The 18068-nt window shown below is 36.4% G+C and overlaps 2 protein-coding genes across 2 annotated transcripts; both read right to left on the bottom strand.

Annotated features, from left to right (window-relative positions):
• Window positions 1–2170: 2170 nt before the first annotated feature.
• Window positions 2171–3139, bottom strand: LOC133068263 (olfactory receptor 10S1). The gene has a single exon (XM_061159485.1). It carries the CDS (start codon window positions 3137–3139, stop codon window positions 2171–2173), a length of 969 nt encoding a protein of 322 aa, XP_061015468.1.
• A 12321-nt stretch (window positions 3140–15460) lies between these two features.
• Window positions 15461–16426, bottom strand: LOC133067148 (olfactory receptor 10G6). The gene has a single exon (XM_061158337.1). The coding sequence runs from the start codon at window positions 16394–16396 to the stop codon at window positions 15461–15463; it is 936 nt and encodes a 311-aa protein (XP_061014320.1). The 5' UTR covers window positions 16397–16426.
• Window positions 16427–18068: the final 1642 nt, after the last annotated feature.

Here is an 18068-nt window from a genome sequence, read left to right as displayed (position 1 = left end):
TTCCTAAATTAATGTGTATATTTGCACACATTAAGTTTCACTCTGTACTGTAAATCACTATGGGTTTTAACAATACAGTGTCACATATCCACCAGATTTTAGCCAGAAAGCTCATTATTTTGCCAGTAATTATGACATTAGTTTTAGTTTTCCTGTGTCTGTTCTTGTATCAAGTTCTTTATCAAGTATAGAGAGGTAGGCTCTCTTAATTCCTAGTTTGCTGAGTTTTTATCATGAATCTGTTTTTTTTTTTTTTTTTTTGTGAATCAGTTTTAAATGTTGTTAAGTGCCTTTTTAGTGTCACTTGATACAATTATATGATTTTTCTTCTGTATCCTGTTACATTGATTTTTGCCTGTTGAACTAGTCTTTCATATCTGGAATAAATCCCACTTGATCATGGTGTGTATATATATATATATACACATATATATATATTTTTAATATGTTGGATTTGACTTCCTATATTTTATTCAGAAGCTTTCATGCTTATATTCATGAGAGTTATTGGTTTTGTGGTTTTTCTTTTTTTTAATGTCTTTATCTGACTTTAGTGATTAGGATAATCCTGATCTCACTGGATTATTTAAGAAGTGGTTCCTTTGCTTCCACTTTTCTGTAAGAGACTGAAGATAATTGATGTTATTTATTCCTTAACTGTTTTGATAGAATTAATAATTAGGCCATCCAGGTATGATTTTTTGGGAGGGTTATTAATTATGAATTCAATTTTAAAAACAGATATTGAGCTCTTCAGGTTATCCATTTGTTCTACATGAGTTTTGGTACTTTGTGTCTTTATATGAAGTAGTCCATTTCACTTACATTATCAAATATGTGGGAAAAGAGTTGTATACAATCTTCTTCTGGTATCTGTATCATCAGTAGTGACTATATCTCCTTCATTTTTGATATTGATTATTTCTGTCTTCCTTTGGTTATCCTGGTTAAAGATTTATCAATTATATTGATTTTTGCAAAGAATCAACTTTTGCTTAAATTTTTTTTCTCTACTGTTTATAACTTTATTCATTTCTGATCTAATTTTTATTGTTTATTTTCTTGTGCTTACTTTAGGTTTCAATTACTTTTCTTTCTCTAGTTTCTTAAATTGGAAGCTTAGTAAGATATTTTTCCCTATTAATACATATGCATTTAATGCTGAATATTTCACTTTGATCTTTGTATTTGCAGCACCGCATAAATTTTGATAAGTTGCATTTTTTGTTTAGTTTAAACCTTAGCTTGTATAATAAGCATTCTTTGACTTCTTTAGTTTGCTTTATAAGAAATGGGACCATCCATTTTGCAGCAAGTGTTTAACATAAATATATTATTTAGCCCACATGAAATTCTACCAAGTAGTTAATTTTAATCTTACCACATTAGAAGAACATACTGAAACACCAAGTTATCATAAAATATGCACAAGATTTTATATCAAATGACTAGTGGAATCAGGATTGGAGTACTGGTAGGTCCACTTGACATCAATATCCATTGTCCTTCTATCACTTAGTTATAAACCACCTAGAGTGGGAAAATAAAGATAATGACACTTTCTAAGTGACCTTGGGCAAGTTGCTTTTCTCCTAATAGTTGTATTTTATCATCCTAAAAACTGTGGTTTCTTCTCTTAAACTGGAAGATACATAGACAAACATTAATTGGTTGCCTATACCTATACTTTTGTTATCAGTATTTTAAAAATATGTATTATATTTAATACAACTATTTCACAGTTAAAAAAAGAGACATTTGCTAAAATAAATGAGGCTGTGAATAGCATTTCACATACCTCTGAGCCATAAAATCTAGGTGGTGGAGATTTTCTGGGGATCACCCAATCCAGTCATTTAGTTTTCTGCATGCCACGAGGCCATGGCAAGATCTTCATTCCCCGACCAGGGACTGAACCCACACCCCTTTCAGTGGAAGTGGAGTCTTAACCGCTGGACCGTCAGGGAAATCTCCCAGTCCTTTGGTTTTAAAGATGAAAAGTTTGTGACAGACGTTGACACAAGTCAGTTGGCTGAAGGGAGGGGAAAAACGTTCTTGGCTGAGCTGAAACTCAGTTTTTCTGATTTCCACTTGAATGATGCCCCTTTCCCATTGTGACACGGGAATAGACGCTTTCCTGGCGGGCAAATGAAGAGAATTGCAGCGTAGGTTAGCGGAGTGGGCTGTCTGCTGGAGAGTCTCTGGCGCCTTGGCCCAGAAGTCTTCGCAGAGCCTGCTTCACCTCTGTGTTCCGCAGGGTGTAAATGAAAGGGTTGAGCATGGGAGTGACTATGGTGTAGAAGACAGCAGGGGCGCCGACGCCTGCCCCGCTGGAGCGAGGCTGCAGGTAGATGCAGACGGGAGGCAGGTAGTACAGAAGCACCACCGTGAGGTGGGAGGTGCAAGTCGAGAAGGCGCGCTTCCTGCCGGCCGCTGTGCGGATGCGCAACACCGCCGCGGCGATGAAGACGTAGGAGATGACGATGAGGATCAGGCAGCCTGCAGCCACAATGCCAATGCTGGCAAGCATGACAAGCTCATTGATGGTGGTGTCTGCACAGGCCAGCTTCAGCACTGGCGGGATATCACAGAAGAAGTAGGCGATGCGACGAGGCCCACAGTAGAGCAGGCGGAAGGTGAGGCGGGTATGGAGGGCGGAGTGCACAGCACCTACGGTCCAAGTCATCCCAGCCAGCCCTGCACACATCCGCCTGTTCACGGCCAGCGGGTAGTGCAGGGGGCGGCAGATAGCCAGGTAGCGGTCGTAGGCCATGGCTGTGTACAGGAAGCACTCGGTGCTGGCCAGGAAGTGGAAGCAGTAAAGCTGGACCGCGCAGCCCTCCAAGGAGATGGCCTTTCCATCCAGAGTCAGGAGGCCCGCCATGACCTTGGGCACTGTCACCGTAGACAGACAGGCGTCCAGGAGGGAGAGGTGCCCCAGGAAGTGGTACATGGGGGAGCAGAGGTGAGGGTCAGAGCCCACGGTGATGAGAATGAGCAGATTCCCCGTCACGGTGATGCTATAGATGAGGAGGAAGAGCAGAAAGAACAGGCTAGGATGTTCAGCTGTGTACATCAGACCCTCAAGGAAGAAGTAGTCCACCACCGTCTGGTTGGGGGCTTCTGTCTCCCCGATCATCTGCTCAGGCAGGAGACGACTGACATCAGCAGGCAGAATAAGTAGCCATTTGCCTTCCCTGAAGTGTCATTAGCCAGTTGGTCCATGTCATGGATATACATGTTCAATTCACTCTTTTGGCCTGTTCTGGTGTTTTCTTGCTGCCCTTTCAAAATGAGTCTTTCAATATGGGAAACACTATCTTTTTGAGGCACATGAAGAACTGTAAGGATTATTTGGAAAAAGTACACTCCCTAACAATGGCAAGATAAATACGGATTATAAATCTTACTCTCATGGAGCCTATGTATATATATATAAATTTTTTTTTTTTTTTTTTTGCAGAGTTTGGAACTGTGGTGCCTCTGCTCCCCTGATTTACTCTGCCATACTGCATATGTGGATGACCAGGTTCTTATTGCTTTGAGTCATCAGGGAGTTGCATCTCATCTTCTGGGAGACTTGTCCAGAGTTTTGGAGCTATTACATCAACTAGGAACACGGCAGTCCCATGCATACTTCATCCAGAGGGAGTTCTTTAGCCACCCACAATCAACTCTCAAGTGTAGGACGGTGTAGCCTTAGAGAATTTAGTTAATAATTATCAGGACAATTGTTCAGTTTCATTTCATGCTCTTCCTGTAAACTTTTATTTCAGCCTTTGGGGAAATGTTTTCCTGTTCCTTTGTTTTTAAGCCTAAAATGAAATTTAAGCTTTCTTTAATTCTTTCAATCTGTTATCTCTTAAACCTAATTAGATGTTAAATTATATGAAAATTTTCTTTAAACTGCTTATTTCTGCTGTATCTTCAATTCCTATAGGTTTTACCTAAGGCTTCCTCTGCATATTTCATACCTAAATTTACACAAAGGTGTTTTATGTCCTAACTCTCAATTCTCTAATATGTCAAATGTTCTGTATTCCACTTGTTGGTTTTCTTAAAACAACATGTTTAATTTCTCTCTCCCCTTTACTGTTCCTCTCTTTCTAAGGCATAAACTAACTCTCTTTTCAATATGCAAAATTATCTGCAAACTGATTCCATTATAAGCACAAAATCTTTATCTTCTGCAGTCCCAGGAAGAAACTTCTCTTATCTAGGGTTGCCGTCTACCTTTTCTCAATTTGCCATGATCTCCCCCTCATCTCATCACAGCATTCCATCTTAGAATGAGAATGGAATTCTTTTTGTCTCTGCCTTCACTAATCTACTGTCTATGGCTAATTTTGAACATTAATTCCTCTAGTAGCCCTTTATAAATAATATTTTATCTCACACTACTTTATTCATTCTTGAAATATATAGTATTTAGGATAATTATTAATAATAATTATACCAAAATACATGCTTATGCATTATTAATAATTATCCTAAATACTATATGTTTCATGGATGAATAAGGTGATGTGAAATAAAATATTTATAAAGGGCTTCTAGAACAATAAATGTTCAGACTTAGCCTTCTTTGGACTTAGTGTTCCATGTGCATATATCATGTCTTTCAAAGAGGAACATAGAGAAAATATCTTATGCCTTATCTAGTTTCTTTTTTAAAAATTTATTTTTAATTGGAGTATAATTGCTTTACAATGTTGAGTTTAGTTTCTGCTGTATGACAACATGAATCAGCCATAAGTATTATATATAACCCCTCCTTCTTGAGTCTCTTTCCCCCCACCCCTCATTCCACCCCTCTAGGTTGTCGCAGAGCACTGGGCTGAACTCCCTGTGTTATATAGCACCTTATCAAGTTTCTATTTAATGTTTTTGGTATAGAGAAGTTGAAATAGCAAGGAGCCAAGTTTATTTGGATGCTTGTAAGCTTAAGTTTAGAAGGAAATGGCAACTCACTCCAGTATTCTTGCCTGGGAAATCCCATGGATGCAGGAGCCTGGTGGGCTATAGTCCATGGGATTGCAAAAGTCAGACACGACTTAGCAACTGAACAGCATTTAAGGGCTTCCCAGGTGACTCAGTGGTAAAGAACTCATCTGTTAGTGTAGAAGACTCAGGTTCAGTCTCTGGGTCAAGACGATCCCCTGGAGAAGGAAATGGCTACCCACTCCAGTATTCTTGCCTGGAGAATCCCATGGACAGAGGAGCCTGTTGGGCTGTAGTCCATGGGGTCACAAAAGAGTCAGACACAACTGAGTGACTAAACAACAATGATGACAAACTTAAGTTTAAGTCTCTGGTCAATCACTTAATAGCTGAAGGGGAACCATAGTTGTGCTAAATTTCTTGGTTCCTCCATTCATCAAATTTTGAATGGGGATATTATTATTTGTGACAGATATTAGTTTACTTAGAATAGAGTAGGACATATAGCATATGACCTTAAATTTATTCATATTCATTAATTTATTCAGTTTTCCTATAAGGCTCCTGATGAAAAATTGCATAGATTCTGCTTGAACAAATTCAGCAATGGGAGTATTCCCTATTTCATAAGAGAGCTCATTCCAGTGTTGGGTAGATTGATGTATTCTAATGTCCTTTACATCAGCTGTATGTATGTATGCCGGATGTTTCAACCAGTTAGGTTTAGATTTGTCCTCTTCTCACTCACTGGAATGGATATGATTTTTAAAGTAGATGAACAGTAACAAGTGTTATTGGTTGTGGAGAAACTGAAACCTCTACACAATGGCATTCAGAATACAAAATGGTAGAGTCCACTAGGGAAAACAGCTTGTTTTGAGAAGTTTCTTAAACATGAATTTTACTATATGATCCAGAATTTCCATTTATAGGGATATACAAGAGAAATGAAAACATGTGTATATAAACATAAATGTTTATAATGGAATTAATCGTAACAGTCAACACCTGGAAACAATCACGTTTGTTGTTCATTAACTGGTGAATAGATTTTTTTTTAAAGTGTATCTGCACACTGAAATACCACTCAGCAATACAGAGAAACAAAATGCTAATGAAGATTATAAGATGGGTAGTACTCAAAAACATGATGCTCAGTGCAAGAAGCCAGACACGAAAGGTCACATGTTGTATGCTTTTAAGGAAACATTCTCTTAAATCTATAAAAAGAGAAAGGTTAGTGGATACATGAGACTGGAGTGAGACCAGGGAATGAATACAGACTGTCATGAGGAATCTTTCTGAAGTGAAGAAAATGCTCTAAAGCTGGATTGGTGTTATATTGCACAAGTTTGTAAATTTACTAACAATTTTTGAATTGTATACTTAAACAGGTGAATTTTATGGTGTACAAAAATGAGTTATTAAAAAAGGAAGAAGTAAATCAAAAGGAAGAAAGTCTGCCGAGTGACGAAAAACATGATTTAAATAAATGGACAGATACTGTTTGCTAAGGATAGTATAATAAAGTATTTAAATTCCTTCTAATTTTTAAAATGTTTTTGTTTTGAAGTGTTAAATTTATAGAACATTAGAAAATAGAAAAGATCACATGTATTGTGCTAAATTCTCCTAAAGTTGACAGTTTATAAGCCACTGTAAAAGTATAAGAATCAGGGAATTAGCATTAGTACCATACCATAAACTCAACTATAGACCACATTGAAATTTCACCAGTGCTTCTCCAATATCACTTTTCTTTTCCGGGACCCAAAAGAGGATCTTTGTCATCTCTAATCTGTGACAGTCCCTCATTCTTTCCTTGTAATTAATGACTTTTACCCTTTTGATGAGTACCAATTAATTATTTCATATAACATATTTCAATTTGGATATGTATGATGTCTTTTCTTGAGTAGATTGAGATTATGCAGTTTTGGCACAATACCACAGAAGTGATATTGTATCATTTTCCAGGTATACATCATTTCAGGGTGTATGTGATGTCAATATGTCTTACTATTGGTTATGTTAAATGTCTTGCAGGGGAGATACTTTGAGACTATGCGTATGTTTTGTATCTCTTCAAATTTTCACTCAACAATTTTAGAATCATCCATTTTGTCAGGGAACACTATTATCTTGTTGTTTGTCTAATGGTGATTTTAAAAAATTCCATCAATCCTGTACATTATTATTGATGATTGGAATGCTTCTGTGTGGAAGAACAGTTTCTTCTTCCGGTTTTTTAATTTATTCAATTATTTATATCAGTAGAGATTCATGAATATGTATTTTATTCTGTGATTAAACATAATGCAGTGTAATATTTATTTTGTTATTCAAGTTGTTCTATTTTGACCATTTGGGGCTCCTTCAGTTTGTCATCAGTATCTTATTGATATGCTTCATCTTTTTCATACATGTCCTTGTTTCCCGACACAACAGGATATTCCAGGCTGCTCTTGTAGTTTCCCTTCTCCAACCCTAGATGCCACAACTTCTCTAAAGAGCCTTTCTATTGGAGAATTGCATTAAAATTTAGAAACCAAATCTGATTTCTAAGTGCACTTCTTGCTACTGAGATGTCTTTACTCCTAGGGACCCTCAACAAACAGGAAATATATGTATGAATACTAACCCATCCAAAATATGCATCTATACTTATTTCTGTATCAATTTATCACCATAATTTTAAAAGCTATTTATTTATAATGATACTTCCAAATTCCAATCCCACACTACTTTTGCTCTCTTTATTTGTTGTTTCTCTCTCCAACAGTGAGAAACCTACTTCTCATTACCTAAATTTGTCAGTTCCATATTAGATTGTTTTCTTTAATTGCTTTTGGCTATTGAGTCATAATACAAAATTATTACCTTATATCGTGGTGGAAGAATAATTCACCCATGTTTTCTTCTATTATTTGTAAGTTTTTACATTTTACATTTAGATTCCAAATCTGTTTGTAGTTTATTCTTTTCTGTGGTAGAAGAGATATGGACCTAATTTTGTTTGGCTTGTGTATATGAAGACTTTGATTTTTGCATATTAAATCCCTTTTTATTATTGCTCTTTTAAATTGAGTTAGTTTTATTATTGATTTTCTGGGATTTTCCAGATGTCCTATCTATTATTTGTATATGGAGATACTTCTTTTTTAATGCTTATGCAGTTTTTATTTTTTATTTATATTTAAAAATTTATTGGAGTATCGTTGATTTAAAACGTTGTGCCAGTTTCTACTGTACAGTAAAGTGAATTAGTTATACATATACATATATCCACTCTTTTAAATATTCTTTTCCTATAAAGATCATTACAGAGTACTGAGAAGAGTTTTCTGTTATACAGTAGGTCCTTATTAGTTATTTATTTCATATATAGTAGTGTGTATATGTTAATCTCAGTCTTGCATATGGAGATAGTTCTAGTTATTCTTTACCCATTCTTATTCCCCTAATAGTTCTGTAATTTATTTCTCTTGCTTAATTGTATTAGCTAATTGTAGGCGGATTCTTTACCGTCTGAGCCACTAGGGAAGCCCAATACTTCTAATATAGCATCAAATATTAGAAAAAAGAATGTGTATCATTACTTTGATCTTGTTTTAATTGGAAATGCCTCTAGTGTTGTCCAATTAAATAAGAAACTGCCTGCATTTCTTATTATACATATAAAATATTATTATATATTATCATGTTAAGTATTTCTCATGTCAATTTTCTTGAGAATTTTGATCATAATGGGCATTGAATTTTGTCAAAGACTTTGTTAAATATCTGTTAATATAGTCATATGACCTTTCCCCCCACACTTATTAATATGGAGTATGATATTAATTGATTAGCTAACATTAAAACAACCTCCTCTTCCAATACATCCCACTGGGTTATGATGTATTATTTTCTTTTATGTGGTATTGGATTCTGTTTGCAAATATTTTATTTAGTGATTTTGAATTGACATTTATGAGTTTATTTCTCTACAATTTTCTTTCTTATACTGATTTTAAAAATTGAGTTTAAACTTCTGTTTTATTATTTTATTCTTTACTGTCAGGCTTATTAGTTATTTTCAGTATCTTTTAAAGTACATCTATTGCCGGTACAAAAATAAGCTCTTTAATTTCTTTCCTTTCATTTTTCTCTCATATTTCAATTGTATTATTTCAACTTTATCACAATACATAACCTTTGTGCATGAGTTTTCCACCTTCATTCCTCCTTTGCTTCAGTCTTACGTGTACATTTATATAATTTAAAATATTGACAATCGTCTTTTTGCTGAAGTTTTCTCAATTATCTTTTGATTGATTGATGTTCTTTCATTGGTAGATTCCTTAGGAAGGGTTGATGAATGCAGAATTCCTTAAGTACTTAATGTGTTGAAAGGTGTTTTTTCATTGCCTTTGAAGGAGGCATGATCTTTTCATGATCTTTGAAGGAATAGTTTTGCTGCATATAAAATCATTGGTTTATACTTTCTCTCACTGAGTTTTTAAAAACATGTTGTACCATTGCTTCTTTGCTTTGCATTTTGCTTTTTCAGTGTCTGATGTCTTAGTTAATTCTTTTGCTTTTGTAAATTATTTAATCATTTGGTTGAAGTCCTTGATGGTTTTATCTTCATATTTGAAATCTAGTAGTGTCTTAGATTTGCTTAGGATATCTTAGAGTTGACTTTATAAAATATAACAGAGACTAGATTTTAAAATTATATATCTATTTATAACATTAACATAACCTTGATATCAATTTCAAATAAAAACAGCAAACAAAATAAACTTATAGACTAATATCATTTATGAATATAAATTCTTCTGAATTTATTTATATAAATTTATAATTTATAAACTTAATTCATATACATTTACATGAATTTGTTTATATAAATTCTTATGAATCATTTGCACTTATATTCATAAGTGCAAATAATCAAATAGAAGCAAATGCATGTCATAATAAAGTAATATTTGCATAGAGCATAAAGATATTTTAGTATCAGGAAACAATTCATTGTAGTTCACCACATTAAGAAATTTATAGGAGAAGAAAATATTACCCAATAAATTTAGGAAACAAGCCTCAATAGTCATTATGAAAAGAATATCTTAGTAAAATAATAATTTAAAACAAAATAAAGGGTACAATTATTTTTAGGGACAATCACATTTAAAGGTGACAATTTACTTGTATTCCCCTCAAAGTCAGGTAAAATCAAGAACATCTCCTTTATCCTTTACTACTTAGCATTTTATAAGTATCCTTGTCAACATGATCAAATAGGAAAAAGAGAAAAGATTGTGCCAAAGAAATAAACTTTGTTTTTAATTTAGAAACAAACAAGAGTTGTATCTGAGTTCTAAAAATCAGCAGTTGCTTTGAGAAATTTCAAGAAACTTCTTTCTAAAATTAGAACTATTTTTTTTACAGAAAATATAAATACTCCATGCATTCATTGAATAATAAAAAGCAAATGGTCAGTTTAAATACATTTTTGTGTGTTTATAATGCATGTGCAATAATACATAAACATGCGACAAATTCATTATTTATTGTGAAAAAGGGAAAATTATAGGCTCTATGAATTACATCAAGTTAGGGGCTAAAGGTACATTATAGGTTCTTAGTCTTATACATTATAGAACCAGTTGGCTAATAGTTATCTCTTTAGGTGAATGAAAGAAAAGCCTGAAAGATAAAATACGGTATTTAGGTTATAGGACAGGTGGTAGTTAAATTTAGTTTCAATGGAATATTGCTTTGACTTGTTTAATCTGATAAGCAAAATGTTTTGCTTAATTTCAATTTATCATGCATATCACAGCACTGTATCTGAGTGAACCAATATTCACAAGTTCAGTGAGATAGTTCTTTCCTCATATTTCATATTTCATAATTATTGTTCCTTTTAATAAAATAACACTGAGCAAAAGGAGATTTATAAATATTTCTTGCTATTTTTTTCTTTTTTATTCCAGATATGAGGTTTAAAAAGAAAATGAAAGATAACCCTTCGGTTTTCTTTCATTTCATTATGGCAAATAAGATAGTTTAGCAACCATTTTTAGTATGAAACCAACAATTCAAAAATCAAGACTATCTGTCTGCTCTGTTACTACAAAATTAACTGCTACAGGAAATGCCTTCCAACTGTAAAAGTCTAGAAAAATAGACAAAAATCTATACATTAATTCGTTTTAGACATTGGACAAAAGACAGTATAGGAATATGATTTCTGGAATAGGGGAAACAAATGAAGTAAGTCCTGAGATTGTCTGAACTTAATGCCTGGAGACAGTTTCTGTAATTCAGAAACCCATAATACATATAGTATTGGTTAAAATCCTCAAAGGTTAGTGCCTTAGTTTGAGGGTTTATGAGATCAAGAATAAAAGCTGTTGTTTACCTAGTTATAAAAAGAACAAATGGAAATCTGAGAGGTGAAATGTATAACAACTGAAATAAAAGGATACATAGTAAGATGAACAGCAGCTTAGATATTGGGGAAGAGAAAGATCAGAGAATTTTAAGTGTTAGAAATTATCAAGATTGAATAGGAAAAAAACCGGAAACTAAAAAGAACAGGGCCTCGATCAACTGTAGGATAGTATTAAGCAATCTAATTTGCATGTAATTGGAGTCTCAGAAGAAGAGAGAGGAAAGTAGAAATAATATTTGAATAAATAATACCTGAAAATTTTCAAATTTTATGAAAACAATAGACCCACAGATAAGAGAAACACAATGAGCAACAAATAGCATAAACATAAATAAAGCCACATGAAGGCACACACCCCAAACAAACTACTGAATTTGCTGAGAAAGAGAAAACGGAACAGGAAGACAGAGACAGAAAAGACTCATTATGCTAAAGGAACAAAGATAGGAATGATATGAAACCTTAGAAACCTGTTAAGCCAGCCAGAAGAAGAGGGAGCACCTCTAAAGCAATGAAAGAAAAAAAACCTACTATCAACCTAGAATTCCTTATTCAGCTAAAATATCTTATATAATGAAGGTGAAGTAAAGATTTTTTTCAGACAGCCAAAAGCATAAATTCCATTTTCATTAGGCCACAATTATATTTGAAAAATTTAACATTCCCCCGTCAGTTATTAATCAGAAATGTAACAATAAATCAGGAGAATAAAGACCGAAACAATGCTGTCCACCAACTTGAGCTAATTGACAATTATAGTAATAGAGTACTGCACAGATTCCAGTAAATAAAACTTCTTTAAAAGTGGTGGGGTGATATGAGAGAATAGCATTACCAATAGTATATTACCATATTAAAATAGATGACCAGTGCAAATTTGATGCATGAAGCAGGGCACCCAAAGCTGGTACTCTGGGATAACCCAGAGGGATGGGATGGGGAGGGAGGTGGGAGGGGAGTTCAGAATGGTGGGACACATGTACACCCATGGCTGATTCATGTCAGTGTATGGCAAAAACCACCACAATATTGTAAAGTAATTACCCTCCAACTAAAATAAATAAATAAATTTTAAAAAAGATAAACTGAACTTGGTGGTATAAGCGTTTGAAGGGCAGCTTATTTTTTTAAGGTTAAAATCAGATGGGTCAATTCTTTTCTCACTTTCAGAGGAAAACTGGAAATTCCTCAAGTTAAGTTAAGGTCTAAGACTTAGGTGCTTATTCACTTGCAAGTCTTTGCTGACGTCACGAGAGGGCGCACTCCTACAATAGCCCATACAAAGTTCTGAAACTAGAATATCGTCTCAATTTTTAAAATTAAAAAAAAAAAAGTCAAATATATATTCATCCATTTTTAAACACCAACTTGGTAAAAAAAAAAAGTGACTTACCCAAAGTAAAATTAATCACACTTTATTCGAACTCTAAACAGGACCTTGTTCTTAATTACTGTTTTCAACACTGGTTGAATATTCAGATTAACTACTTTTTCTCTTCTGCTTTATTTTTTCTCACTTTTAAGCCTAGAGAACCTCAAAATGAACTCGAAAACGAAATTTCCTCCTAAGAGTTGAAGTTGTATAAAAAGTATATACTAACCTACATAGTTCTTTCTAAAGGAGGGTTTCAAATTTTGGACTCAGATAGACTTAAGTTCACTTATTGGCTCTGCAGTTGTCTTAACTGTGAATAGAGGATAAAGTCCCTGGGTTGGGAAGATCCTCTGGAGGAGGGCATGGCAACCCACTCCAGTATTCTTGTCTGGAGAATCCAATGTATACAGGAGCCTGGTGGGCTACAGTCCACAGGGTCACAAAGAGACATGACTAAGCGCACACGTGCATGCACACACACACACACACACACACACACACACACACACACACATACACACACACACACAGAGGATAAAGTAAAATTTGTTGCTTTCTGTTTTTATGATTTTTTTAATGATTTTATGTTTTTATGCTGTTTTCTTAATTTAAAGTGATGAGATATAGTTTATGTTTCTCGATTAACAGTTAAACAAAAAATTAAGTTTTTTATGTAACCCTTCATTTTTGCATGAGGTATCATTGGTCTTGATGAGAAAAGAGATGCCATGTTTGCTTTAATCCAACTTTCAGGTCTCTGTTCTGACCCAGGAGGCTTATTAACTGAGTCCTGCTTCTGTTTGTGCGGTGGGATGTTGAGGTGCCTGTAGCACTGTGGTGTTTTATGTTTGTCAAATAGCGTTTGTAACTAACTGCTTTTTCCCATCCCCGGGGCCTCTCCACCCAAGATAGCTAATTAAACGTCTCTAGGGGTTTCTCTTAGGATTATCCTTAGGGTTTATATTGTTCCTATCACATGAAAAATTCCATCTATTTACTCCTTTTTTTCTGAGTAGATTTTACTAGACCTGAAAACGGTAGATCATCCTATACTTTCCAGGGTGCCAGCTTTATAAATTCCAGGTCCAGTTATCTTTCTCTAACTCCTTTTCCTGAACTACTGCAGTACTAATTTTACACTGAATTATAAACCAATCTTAAATTTCAATTTCTAGTCATGGAATGTCATGAGTGCTCAGTCGTGTCCTGCTCTAACCCCATGGACTGTAGCCCGTCAGTCTCCTCTCTCCATGGGATTTCCCAGGCAAAAATACTGGAGTGGGTTGCCATTTACTTCTCCAGGGATCTTCCAGACCTAGGAACTGAACCCATGCCTCTTGCATCTACTGCATTGCCAGGCACAGTCTTTACCATTGGTGTCACCTGGGAAGCCCTTTCTAGTCATATATTGATAGTTTATTTACATGCTCATGTATAAATGTATTTTCTGCTCATAAGATCATAGATGCATTTAGAATAGACGACAATGTTATAATTTTGGAGTTACACTGAATATGTTTTGTTGATTTGAATGGAATTGCCTATTCATGCATATTTTGATGTTCAACCTTACATCTCTGCTGTTAGAGCAGACAGCAAGAAAAATCACTGAACACACACATCTAGGCTCAGAAGATGTCTGGTACACATAAATCAGTTCTCCTTCTTTTTGCCAGCTTTTTAACAAGTAGAATTGATTTTGGAATAGAATATCATCATATTTCGTGGGCTATACTTAACCATGTATATTCAAAACATAAAAATTCAAACATCAAAACAAAACATCTTGAGTACTCTGGGATGGGGGGGGCCCTCCTTGGACCCTGGCAACATTATCACAAAAAAGGACTAATAGAACAGACCTCATCTTCTTGCAAATAGGTATATGCCCCATCCCATTTGCATCTCCTCACTCATACTCAGTTGTTGTGGAAAATGCCAGGATATGGTAGCATGCATTCTTCTACCATCTCATATGGTCTGTTTAATTAATATCCAGGAAATCAACAGGGAGATCTAGTCACAAGGAAGTTTATCCTTGATACACCCATGTCATTTTTACCAAAGTAGAGTTCTGTGCAAGCTCAGAAGGCCAGAATACTCCGGTCATGATGCAGTGCACATATCATGGCTCCCTTACTTTGCAGTGAAAGTGCCCTCTCAAGTCAGAGTCCATGGACCATTTTTTATCAAAGTAAAAGGCAGAGAGTGAGTATGGGAAAGCCACTTACTTCCTTGAACTTCAGTTTTCCCACAGTTACATGGGAATAATGCTTACCTCATATAATTGTTGTCAAGGTCAAATTATATGGTTTGCATGAAGGTTACTTGTAACCTGTAAAAAGCTATGTGGGTATCAACTCAGGGGTTAGAAGCAGTAATACACATGTAGATGGATGCCAAAGAGAGAGTTTTTATGTGGACAGTTTGCTTATCTTAGATTTTTTTCCTGCATGTTATCATCCTTGTTGAGTGTTTTGATTGATTTCCATTGTTATTCAAGGAGGAAACATGAAAAATCATGTTGGAAAGTAGGTTACAATGTAGAACTTTCCAAGGTTCCCACCTTCATATCTAGGAGTCTTCAACTCTCTGTATGAATTCTTCATTCTATTTCTATCTTAGAGCTCCCCAGTTATCTGGTGTCCCATCTGATACCCTAAATTTTAGCATTTCCTGCATGTCTGTGATGCATGGAGTCAGTGAGGCTTCACGACCTTGCAACCTCCCAGCCTCCATAAGGCTGCCTTCATTTCTTTGTTGCGAAGTGTGTAGATGATGGGATTGAGCAAGGGAGTGATGACTGTGTAGAAGACAGCTACCACTCCATCCAGGGGTTCCTGAGAGCCAGGGCGCAGGTAAATGAAGGTGCAGGGCGCATAGTAGACAATGACGACAGTGAGGTGGGCGGCGCAGGTGGAGAAGGCGTTGCGGCGCCCGTCGGCCGACCGGATTCGCAGGATAGCAGCCACTATGTAGCCATAGGAAGTGAGGATAAGCACAAAGCAGGTCAGGGCCAGGAATCCAATGTCCACAAAGGTGATCAGCTCGTTGATGGTAGTGTCAGCGCAGGCCAGACGCAGCATGGCCGGAATGTCACAGAAGAAGTAGTCTACCCGGTTTGGACCACAGAAAGGCAGCCGGAATATGAAACTTGTTTGGAAAAGGGAGTGGAGGGTGCCTCCCAGCCAGGTGCCAATGGCTAGAGAGTTACAGACGCTGCGGGTCATGATGGTGGCGTAATGTAAAGGCTTACAAATGGCTAGGAAGCGATCATAAGCCATGAGTGTGTACAGGAAGCATTCACTGCAGCCCAGGAAATGGAATGTGAAAAGCTGGATGACACAGCCCCCAAAGGAGATAATCCTGCTGTCCAAGAGAAAGCCAGCTAACATCTTGGGGACAATGGCAGAGGAAATGGTCATGTCCAGGAGGGAGAGGTGGCATAGGAACCAGTACATGGGGCGGTGGAGCTGGGTGTCCACCAAGACCGTGAGGATGATAAGCCCATTTCCAGAGACGGTGAGGGCATAGATGACAAGGAAGGTTAGGAAGAGCGGTACCCCAAGCTGTGGTGGGTGGTGCAGCCCCACTAAGATGAAGTGAGACACGGAAGTCTGATTTCCACGTTGCATCTCCTTGCTGTTCACATCTGCCAAAAGAAGCAGCAGAGGGGAAAAAGCGATGCTCTGTAAATTCTGTAGGCATGGGATATATATTCTATGTCACTGCTAAATGTGGACCGAAAAGGATCTCCAAAAGAGACATCTTCTCTAGCTCTTGTTCTGAATCATTCTTTCTCCTCAACCCCTGATTCTGAGATTCTGCTTGGTTTCAGTCAGCAACTTTTCTCTCCATGGTTAAAACCCATGTAACAGATTATGTGTATATAGTTCTGGAAAGTGAAGGAAAGACCATACACAGAGATAGTCATGTCAGAAAGAAGAACAATCATCTAATACCTAAACCAGTCTAAGAAGAAATGACTGTTTCCTTCAGTTTGACCTCTGATCTACATACTAGAGAGGTAGGTTACAGCTTATTTATTTACTAGAGTTGGAATTAAATTACTTAATGTAAGTTTGCCAAATAGAAAACTGTGTGTATTTTTAAAAATGCACCATCTGGTTTATACATCAAACATAAAATATTCAGAATCTTTGAAATTATGTGAGGAATATCTATTTTTATAAATTCTATTTCAAAAATACACAAACCCTTTTAAATCGTTCAGGTTAGTGAAGCAATACAAAATCTCAGCCCCGGGATACCTGTTGTCATCTCTACTCTCTGCTTCTGCCTAAGTGCCCTCCATCTTTCCATCCATCCATCCATCCACCATGCATCTGTCTGTTCATATGCCCATTCAATAATATACTCTATACTGTATCTTAAGACCATGGATGCTGAAGTTAGACCTGATTTAAACATCCTAGCTCTTCCACGCTGACTCATTGGAAATCTTGGAAATCCCATGGACAGAGGAGCCTGGCGGGCTACAGTGCATGGGGTCACACAGAGTCAGACACGACTGAATGACTAAACAACGATCTTGGAAAAGCCATTTCATCTTTCTTTACCTATTTCTAGAAATGGGGACAACTGTAGTGTCTACTTTATGGGGCTCTTGTAAGGATTAAACAAATTTACGTAATTCACAGTAACCCTCAATAACTTTACCTGTTATGTGTCAGGCTTCTGTATTAGAAAATTCAGGCACTGCATTTTTGCCTCAGGTCTGAAGTGAACCTGTAACTTTCAGTGAGTTGTCAAATAGTAGATTTGAGTTCTCAAAATTTGCAGCAGCATCACAAAGAGGCTTTTCTCCCAGGACTACTGGTGACAGGGATCAACCACAGTGAAACGAAGAAATCAGGAAAGTGGCTAAGAGGGTGCTAGAGCTCTTTCAGACACCGAGGGGTTATGGGAAGTGTATCCTCCTTAAGTGTCCCCTTTCCCCACCAGTATTAGCTCTAATAGTCTTTTACCAACTGGAAGCAAGTATCTGAAATAATGTGTTCAGTTCAGTCACTCAGTTGTGTCTGACTCTTTGTGACCCCATGAACCGCAGCACTCCAGGCCTCCCTGTCCATCACCAACTCCCAGAGTCCACCCAAACCCATGTCCATTGAATCGGTGATGCCATCCAACCATCTAATCCTCTGTTGTCCCCTTCTTCTCCTGCCCTCAATCTTTCCCAGCATCAGGGTCTTTTCAAATGAGTCAGCTCTTCTCATCAGGTGGCCAAAGTATTGGAGTTTCAGCATCAACATCAGTCCCTCCAATGTACATCCAGGACTGATCTCC

Source organism: Dama dama, chromosome 2 (genome assembly GCF_033118175.1).
Source record: "Dama dama isolate Ldn47 chromosome 2, ASM3311817v1, whole genome shotgun sequence".
NCBI classification, from domain to species: domain Eukaryota; kingdom Metazoa; phylum Chordata; class Mammalia; order Artiodactyla; family Cervidae; genus Dama; species Dama dama.
Note: the sequence above shows the minus strand (reverse complement) of the source record. Positions and strands in the feature narration are given on the sequence as shown.